The sequence below is a fragment of the Patagioenas fasciata genome, chromosome 8 (genome assembly GCF_037038585.1).
Source record: "Patagioenas fasciata isolate bPatFas1 chromosome 8, bPatFas1.hap1, whole genome shotgun sequence".
Taxonomy (NCBI): domain Eukaryota; kingdom Metazoa; phylum Chordata; class Aves; order Columbiformes; family Columbidae; genus Patagioenas; species Patagioenas fasciata.
In genome coordinates this window covers 29,575,858-29,591,212 of record NC_092527.1, presented here as the reverse complement: position 1 = coordinate 29,591,212, position 15,355 = coordinate 29,575,858, and the positions used below count along the sequence as shown (strand labels likewise).

General features: G+C 43.5%; 1 protein-coding gene across 4 annotated transcripts in view; it reads left to right on the top strand.

The window, feature by feature from the left end:
• NT5C2 (5'-nucleotidase, cytosolic II) overlaps nt 1–15,355 on the top strand; it is a 62,146-nt gene that overhangs the window by 41,298 nt on the left and 5,493 nt on the right. For 3 of the 4 annotated variants that reach the window (XM_065843104.2, XM_071812113.1, XM_065843105.2), the window contains 8 exons: nt 6,650–6,767; nt 8,180–8,275; nt 9,638–9,729; nt 9,921–9,978; nt 11,293–11,386; nt 12,392–12,445; nt 13,606–13,689; nt 14,432–14,473. In XM_065843104.2, the coding sequence (XP_065699176.1) occupies nt 6,650–6,767; nt 8,180–8,275; nt 9,638–9,729; nt 9,921–9,978; nt 11,293–11,386; nt 12,392–12,445; nt 13,606–13,689; nt 14,432–14,473 (638 nt within the window). Of the gene's footprint in view, nt 1–2,726; nt 2,787–2,872; nt 3,063–6,649; nt 6,768–8,179; nt 8,276–9,637; nt 9,730–9,920; nt 9,979–11,292; nt 11,387–12,391; nt 12,446–13,605; nt 13,690–14,431; nt 14,474–15,355 lie in introns of all 4 variants that reach the window. The other variant, XM_071812111.1, reaches the window with a different exon arrangement.

Here is a 15,355-nt window from a genome sequence, read left to right as displayed (position 1 = left end):
TTCAGGTTGGGTGATCAGAAGTGTCATGGAATGAGTATTTGGTGTTTGTGTGAAATAGTGGTCTGGTTGGTCATGGAGGGGTGACTGTCACAGACATCCTGATGGTAGCTGTCACTAAATGTGCAGCCTTGGGGCTGTGTGCAGAGGAGATGTTGACAGAATGGAGAGCTCTGGAGATAAGAGCCATCTTATTTTGGGACACTAGCCTGGGATCTCATTTGATAGACATTGTTGAGGCAGAATACGTAGATACTTGTACTGTTATAGGGGACGGGGTTGTAAATGAAGATCTTGGCCTCAAGGCCTTAACTAAGCAGTTTTTGTCAGTACAACATTGATATAAATGTATTTGTAGTACACACTTGCATTATTTATTTGGGGTGCAATTCAGAATATGAATCAACACTTAAAATGAGCAGCACTTTGACCTTGCTGTTTGAGTCAGGTTTGTGTAATTTCAGAAATGTATTTGAACAAGCTTAATTATGCATGTTGTGCCTGAGATGCATATAAATCTGAATAGTAGCTACCCACCTGTCCATATATGTCCCTAACTGCCTGATTTGCATGCCTTACTCACTGGCGAATAAACAGCAACTGAAAACCTATTTCTAGTTATTTTACTTTCATTTCTTCAAGACTTGAAACAAAGTAACTGGGCTATATTTCCTGTGCTTCAGAGAAAAGGCTAAACCCCTTGCATTATCTGTACACCTTTTGGCTTATCTGTCTTTGTGTGACCTGTGGAGAACCCAGATAGCAGGTAAAATATCTGAAGATTCAGTGTTTGTTAAAGCTTTTTGCAACCCTTTGGAGAAGGTCATCGCCTCTAGTTTGAGAAATACTGATCTTATCTGAACACCTGAAAGTCAAAAGCTAATTAGTTTCATCTGCCAATGAAAACAGCATGGGTAGACAAAGATGTTTGAATTCCCAAGAGACTCTCAGTGGCCAGGCCGAGGATGGGGAAGCCACAGCGTGGACGGGCTCTCAGCACCTGCGTGGGGAAGGAGTCGAGCCGCTGTGTGCCCAGAGGCTCAGAGCAGGCGACGCACCAGCTGCAGAAGGGAGCTGCTCCTGGCAAGTCCCCTGCTGATGCAGGGGGAGATTGGGGGCTCTGCAAGCACCTTCCCCTGGGTTGTTTTTGGCTTCTAGCAGGGAGGGAAGGCAGGCAAGGAGCTGGCAGATGGAAGGGATGAAACTCCTTCAGGAGGTGCTACGACGTCATCAGAGGGCACACTGTCAAGAGTGTGACAGATGGGGAAAAAACGAAGGCAGGGATGAATAAAACTTAAGGTCATCATTTAGTAGTCCTGGCCTGCCTCTTCCCCCTAGGGGAACTGCTCACTGTGGGCAGGTGTTGTTAAGCAACCTCCTGAGCTCACCTTTCCCTTCCTAAACCAGGGTGCTGGCCATGAGGAGCTGCTTCCTCACAGCTGCCTCAGTGGAGTGTGAAACCAGTGTCTTGACACTGTTCTCAATTCAGGGGTTTTACGAGCACCAAATCCATAGTGGTGGGAAATAAAATGGCTAGGCAGGGTTGGCTCGCAGGCGTGCAGTTTGAGACAGCAAATATATCTCACAAAAGTGACATGCCTGAAGCAGCACAAAAAGGGGGGTGGTTATTATATGTTTTAGCTCCTGCTTCTCTCCTGTGATCCATGACCAGCTTGTGAGAAGTGTTGACAAGCCTGAGAAGAAACCATGCTATATCTTCAATGAGAAACTGCCCTGCTTGAATTAAAAATCTTTGCGTGTGTGGAGCAAGAACAAGGAAAGAAATGGGCAGCCCCTGAAGGGCTTTCTCCTCCTCACAGCTTAAACAGAGCCATCACGTGCACTACAGCCTTCCCCAGCTATTTATTTTGAAACAAAACAGGCTTTAAACACTTAATTTCAGAGAAGCCTTCCAGGTGGTCTGCATACTTCTGTGCATCCTTTTTGCAACATAATTCCAACCCAGCTTTGTATTTAGTGCAAATTGGACCTCCGAGTTACTCCCGATTACTCTGTGCACAGCTGTAAGTTGCAGAATAGGTCTGGTCTTCTTACTGTGTGTGCTTGCAAACCAGTGCACTGCAATACGATACAGCATTATGTGCAGGTCTGGTACCAGTTTATACTGCAATGCTTTGCACATAAAAGCCCAAGCGTAAGTGTTAAAGTATACAATTTAATTTAGACATGTTATGTGAGGCTGACCTAGTGTGCAAGGCTCTCGCTGGGAGCACCTTCAGATGTAGGGCAAAATTCTCTTCTCAGATTCCCAGAGTAGCTCCCGACTCAGACTCCCAAGTGTCCTACACTAACACGTGCAGGTGTGCTGTGGTGTGAAAGTCTGTGCCTTGAAAGGAGTAATCTGCCACCGACTGAAGAATGGACAATAATGGCAAAGTCCCAAAAAGACCCTTTCTTGAGCCAGTTGCTCTGTGTCTGAGAGAAACTGAAGAGTTTTTGTCACTTGGGCAATGCACTTGTAACATCTTCCTCGTAATTATCACTGAGCTGATGATCTAAGACTGCTTTGTGGATATGGGGACAGAATTTTGCCTGCAGGTTGCACGATTACCAACTGTGCCACTTCTATAAATCAGTTGTAAGTGTATTTGGAATAGCTGCCAGGCCGGCTTCTGAGCTTACCAGAGGACAGAGCTCCAGCAGATACAGTCCCACATGGCACAGAGCTGTTGCAGTTTTAAAATCAGTCTGATTTTTTTCTTTAACAGGGGAGCCCAGTGTAACTCCGTCAAGACTGGAGTGACACTCTGAATCTGCATCTGCCTCATGTGAGTTAAAATCCTGGCAGCAGCATTTTGCATAAGCTGGAGCCTCTGTAGAGATCTTTTTTTTTTTTTCTTTTTTTCCTTTTCAGGAAGGCTATAAAATTGTTACTGTGTGTGTCTTGGCAGCAAAGGTAAAAATGATCACACAAATGCATGAGAATTGCATACCTTACTGCACAACCCCTGCTCATTCCAGATCGGCTTCCCTCCTACCATGTACCGTGCGAGGGATGCCCGCGCTCATCACAGACCTGAAGGCTTGCAATGTTCACTCCTGGGGTACTGCTATTTACCTTTCAATAGTATAATGTTAAGCCAAGTGATGGTGTTAAGGGGAGGCTGAAATGCTCTCAACAGGCTTCTGGGTTTTTTTAAAGATTTGGTTGTTTTCTTTCCATCCTGGTTGCATAATCCATGAGTGCTGGGTGTCGACTGCCCTGCGTCACCCAAGCATTTGCCTGTGTTGGAACACGGACTATTGAAATATCATGGTCCTCTGGAGCTGAGGACTTGGCCCAGGGGCAGAGACATGGACATCAAGTAGTAGAAAGAGAAAAATAAATCAGAATAAGATGTAAATTGTGCCTTGGTCTTACTGCCATCCCATGTGTGAGTCATCCTGGGCAAGGACGCTCTGAAAATGGGTTTGTGGTTCTGCCTCCTCAGCTATCACAGAGCTGGGGGTGCCTGTAGAGGGGGAAAGAGCTGAGCGTGGGAGATGCTGCATGGCAAATAGCTGAGTTCATGGCATTGCCATGACATACAAATTATCTCCAGTTGTGGCCTCAGCAACCAGGTCTGAAGGAGGGTGTTTGTCCCAGGAAGATTTTAAATGATTTTTCATCATACAGCTGCAGGTCTGTCCTCTACTCTTTTTTTCTCACAGATGCCTGAAGTAAATAAGATACAAGAGAGAGTGGCCAGCGCTGTGTACAGTATTGAAATACATTTTTTTGTGTAGTAATGCATATAAATAGGGCATCTTCCCTGAACGTGCTGCCGCAGTTGCAGCAGTGTTAGCCTGTTCATACTTGATCTGGAGGAGGTGGATCGTTTGTTTGCCTGGAAGCTGATGTTACTCAAACAGACATTTGTGCAGTTTATGAGAAATGTCAGTGGGTTGTGGCTCATACCCATTGGTGCAGCACGTGCTGTGGTGTCAGGTGCTCTTAAGGTGGGCTCAGTGAGCTCTCAGTCTGTTTCCAGCTTTATGTCTAATTAAAGGAAAGTTTCTCTCGAACAGTAAGTATGATGGTAGCTCAACAATGTTTATTGTCCTTTTCCTGTTTCCAGGAGTCCAGTTTCTCGAGTCTGTTTAGTTTGTGTATCAAGGAGAAGGCTCTTGTTTTTCAGATATTGTGGAGTGGTAGAAAAATAGGGAAGAGAGCTGAGCCATGAACGGACTAGTAGTTTGGTTTTATTCAAAGACAAGTCAGGAAAACAAAGTCTGGAGCTTGAGAGGTAAGGGGAATTGTTGCCCTCCAAAAAGAAACATTCACATGAACGCTGTTGCAGTACTTTCTCAACAGAGACTTGGGATGATGAAGGCTGAGGTTGATACCTGTTCTTCAGCCTTTTTCCTATTGGTGCTTCAGCTTACTGCCTTAGAGAGTTGAAAGGAGGTCTGTAGTGATAAATCTAAGACAGAGGGGCAAACACAGAAAGGAGGAAACTGAGGGCATTTTGTGAGCAGCTGGTGACATGTCCCACCACAGCCATTCTCTGGTGGAGTGTGAACAAGATGCACAGGTTGTTTAACAGAGAGCTCTACAGTTTCCTTGGAAAGGTTCTGCTGGAGTTGTTGATGAACCACTTGTGCTTGTCCAGAGGAGATGCCAATGCGCTTCTTGAAATTCTTTGTGTCTGGGCAGCATCACCATGGTTGGTGAGTTGCTGAAGAGCAGAGTTTCCTTGGAGAAATGTTTTGTTTCGGAGTGATGTTTTGTGGATAGGTTGGTAGCATGGTCAAATTCTCTGGAAGCTAATGAGGAAGAGTTCAGCAGCTTCATGGACAGTGCAGGGGACTGGAGGCTGATTCACATAACAGAGAGATTTGCAACACTTTTGCTTTCTGAAAGTATGTATGAATGTGTTTATTACTGTTTTCTCTGGAAAGTACCTTTACTGTCCTGCATCAGAGGAATTCCTTTTCCACATGGTGCTCTGGTGTCACTCTCACAGTGTTATTCATCACCTAACTGCCTTTTGCTCCCTCCAACTCTAGCTCACTCCCCAGAATTGCCTTGTTAGTCACTGCTTTCTTCATTAGCTGTAATTTTGATTGCTTATTCCTATCAATTGCTCAATCAACCCTTCCTCTGCTAAAGGACAGAAAAGACTACGTGCGTTCAATCTTGTATCCTGTTGTTGATGTTTGCCATCGCTATAATAATGCTTGAAGATTTTGTTAACTGTTTTATTGGTTTTAGTAATCTGATTAAGAAAATTAAAGGTTTGCTTATTACGTTTTTAATGGTGCTAGTTGAATGGGGAATATTAATTCTTAGGATTCTGGTGCTTTTTAGATTATTAAGAGATACGGGAGCCCTCTATCGTAGTTATTATAATCTGAGTCTTTTGACAGTCTCGTTTATTCTATTGTCCTTGCCTTTTTAGTATTTTTGTAATATTTTATATATTTGTTTTCTCGTCTCAGATTGATCTTCTGTCTTGCACAGTATATATGTTATGGTGATTACTTGGGCAGTATAGACAATGTGTATTAATATATATGTTGAGGCCCATAAATGTGCCAGATCTCTCTCAGGAAAAACAGTGTGTCTTCTAATGAGCTTGCTGTGTAGTTTGCACATTTTTGTATTTTGCTCAGCTAAATTTGAAATATTCAAGTGTTTGAGACAGTTGGGCTTTACCGAACCTATGGTAACCCTCATTGTGCTCAAGGGTTGTATTTGACTTGTTACAACAAATTTAAGACAGTGAAATGCAGGAAATGTGAACGCACTGTCAGAGGAACACAGTGATGTCCATCTGTCATAAAAACACAGACATTTCCTTTTAAATGTTAATTTAATGATCTGATTAAGCAGTAACATTTCCAGTACATGAGAAGGTCATTTGCAGGAAGAAGACAGGCCTGATGGCAGGAATGACTTGGTTGAAGTCTTTTGCATTGGGCTAAGGTGTGTGTCACAGATGAGCAGCTCCTCTGAAATGCGAGAACAGTAAGCTTGCTTAAAAGAATAGTATTTTGATGCACAGGGTAATAGCTAACAGATTGTTACAGTACCATATGGTATTATTAACAAACAAGTCGTATGTTAACTTGACAGCTCTACCTTCAAGCTAACATAGTCTGCAGCAAATATAAATTCCCCTGGGATGAAATCTGGAGAAAATACTAAGCTTTGGGATTGTATCCAGAGCAGTAACAGTAGCACAGCAGTGATGCATTTCAGGCTTTCTAACCATAGATACATGTGTTCCCAAAATTATTGGTTTCTTCCTGAGCTTTGCAAAAACACAGCAAATCAAAACCTGATGGGAGCAGGTGGAACAGGGAGTGTTGGTGCATCTGCCTAACAGGACTGCAGGGAGCGGAGCTGCAGTGTGAAATATGCTTTCCTGATGCGGAGAGCTGTGATAGACCTACGGATATTTCATCTGGTGCGCTCTGCTGCTGAAACCTGAACTGTGGCTCCGCTCGGTTGCAGTCCTGGGACATGAGCTAATCCCACTGTGGCTCCAGGCTGGGGACCCAAGGCAGCGAAGGGCAGGAGCGAAGAAGGGAGTGTGCGATGTGGAGGAGGGAGGAGGGCAAATGGGTACTTTACTTTTAACTGCCTTCTTGTTTAACCCCCTAGCTGTTTCCAAAATTTTCTAACTGAAATCTCATCTTGGTACAGTGTATAAATCCCCTGAATACGAATCTCTTGGATTTGACCTGACCGTAGAAAGATTAGTTTCCATTGGATACCCTCATGAGCTGCTCAATTTTGTGTATGATCCTGCATTCCCTACCAGGTAAATGACTTACAGATACTGATCCAGCCTGCTCTAGGCCTTGAATATTTGTTCTATAAAGTTCGTAGGCACCATGTGAGACCAAGTTTTCAGAGTTGTGCCTGTGAAGCTTGTGGTTGTCCACAGATCATGGGGAAGGAAGCAGACTGCTCCAGTATGTGGAGGGCCATTGTGCACGTGCGTCCATGCCAGCAAAGTGGGACAGTGCAAGAAAAGAGGCCTGCTGAAAACATGGCCCAAAAATAACCTTTCAAAGCTAAGACACCACAGACACAATTGGATTGCAAGTTAAATCAAAACCAAGAGGAGAAGGAACCTTTACTGTCCATGAAATGTCCATGGAATGTCTCAGAATATTTATCTTTAATTATTTTAATTAATAGTGTCCTGGTGCATAAGACATCCTGAAAATTAAGCTTGCAGCAAACAACAGTAAGACTGGGACCAATCCATTTGACTTGTCTAGATGAATCAAATGCCAAAAGTAAAGAGCGCAAAGTTACTAAATTATTACATTTTGTCTTTTGGTAGCAGAGATAAAAAAGGACATTACTTGTTTTAAACAAAGCTTTTGATCTAACTCTGTACTTCTAAGTTGTTTCCACTTGTGCCTGTGCTGGATTTTGCTTTTTCGGCTCCTTTGGAGCTTCTTTACAGAAGACTGGACCAGAGGTTCTGTTGGCTTGGTGCTCCAGTTTTCACTCTGGCAGCCTCCTTCCTTCCCTCTTCTCAGCATGTTCTACACCGAGACTGTTGCTGGGTGCGCCCATGCTCATAACAAGAGAGTAGCGCTTCACAAACTTGCGATGAGGAGTCCTTTAAACCCATGGCCTTCATCCCAGGGAGGGAACAGAGGGATGTCTCTGTGGGAAGGCTGTATTCTCCAGGTGCAAGCTACTAGATAAGTGAGACAGAGTTTTGCTGAAGTTGGAAAAAGGAATGTCCAAAGCATTTTTGCGCAATAGTTACATGCCCCATCTGGTTCTGTCTGTGACAGAGCGATGAAAAAGAGAGAAAAAATTCCTTTACCACACCTCGCTTTTCCTTGCAGCCCAGCAAGGCTGTCAGGTAACCACAAACACAGGTGTCATATTCGTGACCCTGTGGAAGAGGTCCCCATCTTCCCTGGGATGTGCATCGCTAAGCCTCTGCTCAGTTAAACGGTTCCATTTTCAAGTCTATGGAGAGCAGATTGGGTGTACCTTTCACCTGGCAATGCTGGGCTCCTGTTGCTCACCTGCAGCCAGGTAAGAGAGACAGTAGGGACCCCAACTGCATAAAAGCAACTCTGTTCTAATGCCCCATGCCAAGTGAGCAAGCTGTTCTAGAGCTGATTTTGGAAAGAAGTGCTATTAAAATGTTCACCACTTACAATGTGCGTGTCTTCATATCTTAAATTGTTTTCTTAACAGAGGATTGGTGTTTGATACCCACTATGGAAACTTGTTGAAAGTTGATGCCTATGGGAACCTTCTAGTCTGTGCACATGGCTTTAATTTCCTCAGAGGGTGAGTACTGACTTGTGGCTGATCTTTTTCACTTAATAAGCTCTTTTGTGTCCCTGATCCTCAGAGCACCCATTCCATTAGGAGTTGTGGGGGGGACTCCACTAACAGCAGATGTTGTATTGGTGTTCCTACAGCTCTCAGATTGACTGGGGATGTGCTGAGGGTCCCAGACACAGCAACAGCCCAGGGTATTTATAGTGGAAAGCTCTGTGCCGGCACAGGCACATCTGCAGTGTGCCGGGAATAGAAGAAAATGTGCTGTGGGAAGGGGTTGATGGTATAATCCACAGGCTGTCCACCTGTCCTGGCACAGTTTAACATCAGCAGCTTGTCAGTTTAAGGCAAAGCCATTGTGCTAGAGCTCCTGGGAGCAGAGAGGACCTGTGCCCTGTGGAACTGTTAACTCCACAGCCATTACTAAGAAAGGTCAAGGCCTGAACTAGCTTGGAGAAGGAACAAGGTTGCTCTACCCCTTTGTGTTTCTGACCTTTGAGGGTGTTAGAAGTGAGGCCTCACATGCCATTTCCTGCAGCCTTCCCAGGCTGCTTGTTTCTCTTACCCCAGAGAAGGTGCTTTAGGAAGCAGACGGGTTGACAGTGCTACATGCCTGATGTGTCCTGGCAAATCCCCTTGTATCCTGGATGGATGGATGGATGGATGGATGGATGGATGGATGGATGGATGGATGGATGATGAGTGCAGGCCAGCTCAGGGCTCCCAAGGTGACAAGCCTGATCATTGCAGGCCTGCAAGTCCTTGCACTGGGAAGCCAGAATTTAGAAAAAGCCCCTGTATATGCACTCAAGTTCCTCTTTGAGGCAAAGTTGATCTTCAGAAGCTTCAGAAATGGAGGAAACAAGAATAAATGACTTTAGTCATCGCCACCCTGCTGATTAATTGTGGAGGGCCCCAGGCAAGCCTCCTGCAGCACAGCCCTGCGCTCCCCTGCTGAAAGCTGCTCGGGGGAGTGTGAAGCAACACATGGAAAGTGGAGGAAAGTTTAAGATAAGCAAACAATGAAAGTGCAGATGATTTAAGGCATTCTCATAGCCAGCAGGATGGGGCTTAAGGTTGAGTTGTGGACTCTTGACCGCTCTGTTTCCCTGTGTGGGCTCTGTTCAGTTTGCTGACTCAGCAGTGAGGGCCTTGTGCCTGACTCTGCCGGAGCCAGCACGGGCAAGAGAACGCCAGTGGATGCAGTTTTGCTCTTGTGCTGCTAGTGCGTGTGGGAGAGCTGGGTGTTGATTAAAGCACGACAGATTCTAGTTAATGGAACCTGCTACAACTGTGTTTTGCTGGTCAGAACATTTTATCCTCATTATTTTTTGTGGTTTCATTCTTCTTCATGTTATCTATTCTCAGGCCTGAAACACGGGATCAATATCCAAATAAATTTATCCAGAGAGATGACACAGATAGGTTTTACATTCTGAACACATTATTCAATCTACCAGGTGAGTAAAATGTGAGCCAACACAGGCCTGTTTCTGTGCCTTTGAAACCAGTAAAGCTTTGTTAATGTTTTACTCTCTTTATCTGTTGCTGGGTTTTTTGCATTAACTTTCTTCTTTCAGGCACAGGGCCCAAATTTAGCTGGCCGTATGCTGTTGTCCCTGTTTTAAAATCTTGCTTTATTTCTTTGCAGAGACCTACCTATTGGCTTGCCTAGTGGATTTCTTTACTAACTGTGACCGGTACACTAGGTACGTATTCCCTCCGGTTTGAGGTGCTGATAGTACAGTGAGATGATTGTTATAAAGAGCGATACAGCACAGATGGAGCTGTTCTTAATATCAGTGGAGGCTCCTCAAGTGGTTTTGGTGGGGAAAAGTTCAGGCCTCGTATTCTTCTGACATTTAGAGAATTTAGTGGTGACAAGATGATGTGTTTGTACAGCAGAGACTGGTTATGAAGGTCTCCGCAGGATATATCAGTATCACCATCCTGACTGATGCTGGTATTTGGGCCAGCTTCTAAGACCACACACTTATTACAGAGTGATTACAGGCACCAGAGAGCTCATTTTGAACCTATGTCCATTGGAGCCGTATTTGAACTGGTAACTGAAAAGCTAAATTTCCTCAGCCAGTTACCACAAGTCCCTCATGTCATAATTGAGGACTTTGCTCACTTAATGGTGAAATGTGCAGGCACAGTGTGGTGTAAAAGGCTCTTTGTGCAACATGAGTACTTACCTAGCTTTCAAACAGGTATAAGCATAAAAACAAGCCGTGGTTTGAACTGGCAAATGTGAATGCTGCTGTGCTGTTGACTCATGTGATGGGTCATCTTTACATATTATGTGAGCGGAAGGCAAAGGTTTAATGGGATTTTACCTGGGAGCAGGACAACTGTTTATACTGAGAATCCATCGGGTGAAGTGTCCTCTCTCAGGACAAGCATGATGGTTGCTGTCATAATAAATACAGCTCTATTTAATCCTCCTTGATTTCTTCTGATGCAAACTCTCATGTGTATCTCAAAGATACCTCCACAGTATCTTGTAGAGGAAATTTCTCATGTGAAATCTTAACTGTTCAACATAGAAGCAGTTCCTCCTCTCAGCAGTGAGTATTACATTTAGCTGATTTCCATGGCACCCCTTTCTTTAGTGTTGGAAAGAGGGAGGAAGAACAGCCCTTTGCTTATTTTCTCAGTACCATTCATCTTCTGTAAAATGCTGCAAACTGCACAGTCCCAGTCTTTTTTCCTTCTTGTAATACTGTGGAGGAGAAATAAAAATTGCAGTGACAGAAAGCTGTAGTACTGCTGTGGAGGCACAGGCCCATAGTTAGGAGCTCGCATCCGTAGATTTTGAACAAATGTTCTTGGGTAACACGCAGTTCCTGTTAAACTCTTATTGTAGCCTTCTTTCAACTCTGAGCCACAGTAAAGTAGTAAATAAGAAACCATTATGGTAAGGTGAAAACACAAGCTCCAAACATTTGGAACTGTCTCTGATGTGTTTCTTACCTGCTATGACTGGCCGCTACAATCTCTCTTCTTTCTCCTCACAGCTGTGAAACTGGGTTTAAAGATGGAGACCTCTTCATGTCCTTCAGGAGTATGTTCCAGGATGTCAGAGATGCTGTTGACTGGGTTCATTACAAGGTGATTGCAAGAACTCCTTGGGACGTCTGTAGTTGTAACTGAGTTACAGAGACTGGTGTGTAATTCATGAGTTAAGATGTGTTATTCCAGTTTTGGGCAAGAGCCCTGCTTTGCCGCCTAGTGAGCAAATAATAAATCACAGTGGCATGTAAGTCAAGATCTTGACTGCCCTCCTAGTACTGAAGTGTATCTGTCTTGGCTTCCTATTCCTTTTTATTGTGCTCAGATTCCACTTCTGTACTGTAATTCATGGGCTTTAGAACGCGATGCCATGATATTATTTGCACTTACAGTCCACAACTTGTACATTGTCCTAATTATTAAAACAGCTTTTTACTGTAAATAGTTTACATTGGTACTATCTTATGTTGTCTGAAAAGTACCTGCATTAAACAGATAAACTCTTATCTATTTAGAGTGGAGAGGCAGTTCATCTTTTTCACACACTTGTGCACAAATTTAAAGTGTAATTTTGTAAGCATTAACATCTGGTTAAAGATGTGTTTTTTCTTGTTCTTTCTCATTCAAGAGGTCTGTTGGGGAGGGATGGAGAACCATCACAGGAGAACTCTGCTCACAGATGTATTTGTGGTGGTCCTTTTAGCCATGCAGAAGTCAGGAATCTTTTTTTCTTTCCTTACGCAGTGTTGTATGATACATGTTGGAATTGGCCTTTGAGTAAAGCATTATGGTCAGTGTTGGAGACAGGTCGTTGACTGTCTTGTTTGGTATGGCAAATCTATTTTTTGTTTGTTTCTATTGTATTCCCTTCTGAAAGGGTTAAAATGCTGTTGAAGTGGATTATTTACCATGGTGAGGGAATCGATGGATCACTGAGTTTGTGATGGTCCCTGCTACTCAAAGCCTCTCATCTCTAGAGTCACTGGTTCAGATTCGCCCTGGTTTGTACTTTCACAGCATTTTGAAGTGTGAAAGTTGGCATTACTTTGATGTCTCTTACATCATAAGTTTCCGTTACCTCACTGGGTTCTGTTTCTATTTCAGGGATCACTCAAGGAAAAGACCCTTGAGAATCTGGAGAAGTATGTGGTGAAAGATGTAAGTGCGAAGTTACTTTGTGCTATGTGACATTCTGGAGTGAGTAAGCAGGCAAGAAATAAACATGCTGATTTGCTTTACTAAATCACGAAACAGATAACGCTGTGATTTCTATTGTAATAACCAAAGACAAAGTGGAAAGTTCGGATGCAGCCTTTATTCTGAGCCAGTGATCCACGTGATTTCGTATTCACGTACACTTTTTTTACGTAAAATGTAAAAGCCAGAGGAAACATTATCATGGGACACAGGTGAATATGCTGGCAAGGCTCGTGTTGATTCTTTTGGTGGTGAAAGCAACTGTGTTCCCTGACCATGTTTTTTCTGCCCAAGCAGACCTCTTTTTAAAAAGCAACGAATTAGCATATTTTTAGACAGAAATATTCTTTAGCCATCTAACAAAAATGTTACATGCATTTAACCATGAGGCACTGAGGGAAAGATCCTGAAAGACTCACCAGTGTCCAGTCTCTTAATAGCCCCAAAGTGTGTGTTCAGCACATCTGATTGAGCAAGCTCCACTGGTTCCTTTGCTTTTGCCCTCTGCAGTGTGTGAGGCCCCTCTGGACCACTTATGGTGTAATTATTCTTTAGTTTAGATGAGCTCTGCAGTAGAGTATCACTTTAAAGCAGTTAACCTTGTTTCTAGTTACGTGCCTGCAAAATTCTTAGGAAACTGTCCTGTGAGGTAATCAGCTACTCTGGCAAAGGACTGAGATTTATGATTCTATAAAAATAGCCCCGAGAATAAACTCTCCCTAATCTGAGGTTGGAATTATAATAAGCTCCAACTTGCGGCTCGTGTGAGCTCAGATTTCACCTGCCTCTGGGCCCATTTCGGGAACAGACTTGGAGCTGGTGGAGCTGCTTCAGCGTGCCTGGCACCAAGCAGATCGGTGGGAGCAGCACAGGGTCCCTGGCGCTGAGTTTGGCAAAGGCACCGCAACCCTGCTGAGCCTCCCCTGGGCCGTGCTCTGGAGGGTATTGCGTGGAAGGGAGTAGAAGCTTGCCTGGCTCTGGCCAGTGAAAAACAAATGGGTTTGATTGTTCGTTGGTTTGATTTGCTTTCTTTTGTCTGGTGGGATCATAGTTGAGAGTGTTTTGCCCCTGATGAATCTCTGTAGCTTCCGTGTGTGACTTTCATGTCCCTTGGCTTTCAGGGGAAGCTGCCACTACTGCTCAGCCGCATGAATGAAGTTGGGAAGGTGTTTCTCGTCACAAACAGTGACTATAAATACACAGATGTAAGTCCTGCTTGAATTATTGTGTTTGGTGTATAATGGAATAAGCAAAACCCAGCCATTCATTTGTATGGATTTTGGTAGGACATCTTCTGGTGGAGAACCAGGTGTTTTCTAAGCTTGATGTAGGATGGTTTAGTGGTGAATGCAGATTAAGTCTTGAGTCATCTTTTGTAGTCGTGGTTTTGCTACTGACCTAGCATGGACCTGGCTTAAGTCCCTCTGTGCCTCACTCAGCTCCTCGGCAATTAAAAGGCTGAAAGAGAAAGCGATTCTCATTTTAGATTCCAGCATCCTTTAAAATGCAGAACTTTCCTTTGAAGTGAGATTGTTCTGAGTACAGACAGCTCACCAAGGCCATGGTCCTGGAGAAGTCTAAGAGGGCTCTCTGCTGTACTGCAGAAACAGACATGTTTACTTCAACTCCGGGTCAATGTCAGGATATTGCAACACTGCTAATCCAAATATGTATGTGCCATTTTAAAGCATTGCAAGATACACCTGAAGCAGTGTGTAGATTCCTGCGGCAAATGTGTTATTTGATTATAAATTTTACAGTTTTAATTCCTGTCACTGTAAATTCCATCCATAAGTTTTATCTCCAAATCTTATGCTGGCTTTCCTTTAAATCTTGAAGATAAAGTTCTGGAACCTGAAGAGATAAAAGCAGAAGAATATGCTTTTAATAACTACATAAATGCATGTTTTAAAATGCATCTCTGAATACTTTCTTTCTGTCTTTCAGAAAATTATGACTTACTTGTTTGATTTTCCACACGGACCAAAGGTATGTGATTTCTAGCCTGCAGTTCCAATAGGACTTGATGTGCCTAATTATCTGTGTAGCTGGAAAGCATTTTAATCCTGCTTCATTGGCTGCATGGGATTAGTTGCTTTAATCTGGTTAAAATACACTTGCTGTTTTGTGTCCTATTTGAATAGGATCAAAGCAAATACAATATAACAAAGAGAAAAGAGGCATCATCTGGTCTCAAGCAGTAATCTCTGTTAATGATAATATTATTTTAGTGATAACACGTTTTAACTGTCGCATTTTGCAGCCAGGTTTATTAGAAATCTTGCACAATGTTTTAGATAATTGTTAAAAAAGAAACTTTAAGCAAAGGAAATAGTTTTATAAAACAGCAGAAATATTTATGGATGATGGTGCCTTGACTATGATATCTCCAAATTTTTAATCATGATTTTCTGGTTTTCTGAGGTCAAAACTCAGCCCTGCAACTTTTTTGAGAGAGAGCTGAATTTATATTACTTTCTCAGTCTCCCCGTGGGAGGCTATCTCTCACTCAAAAGACATGTTTTCACACTATGCTCTAAAGGTAGAAGATGGCCAAGGGAGAAATTTTCAGAACATGGAAAATCACCACAATTGGTAAATCAAAAAAGTCCTTGCTGCGGTCTTGATGTCAGAAGGAGCGGTTGCATGGAGCAGAAAGGGCTCATGAACACCCGGTGTCCTTCAGGCAGGACTGTGGTTCGGAGCCATGCTCTGTGGAATTTTCCCACTCCTGGCAAATGTACCAGCGTGGCCTTGTAAGGCTGAAACTGCAAAGTCACATCTGTCTGGGTCTGTGCCTGATGTCACCTTCAGAAATGGTGGCAGCGGTGTCATTTACAGCATCTCTTTGCATGACAGCTGCACTGTGAC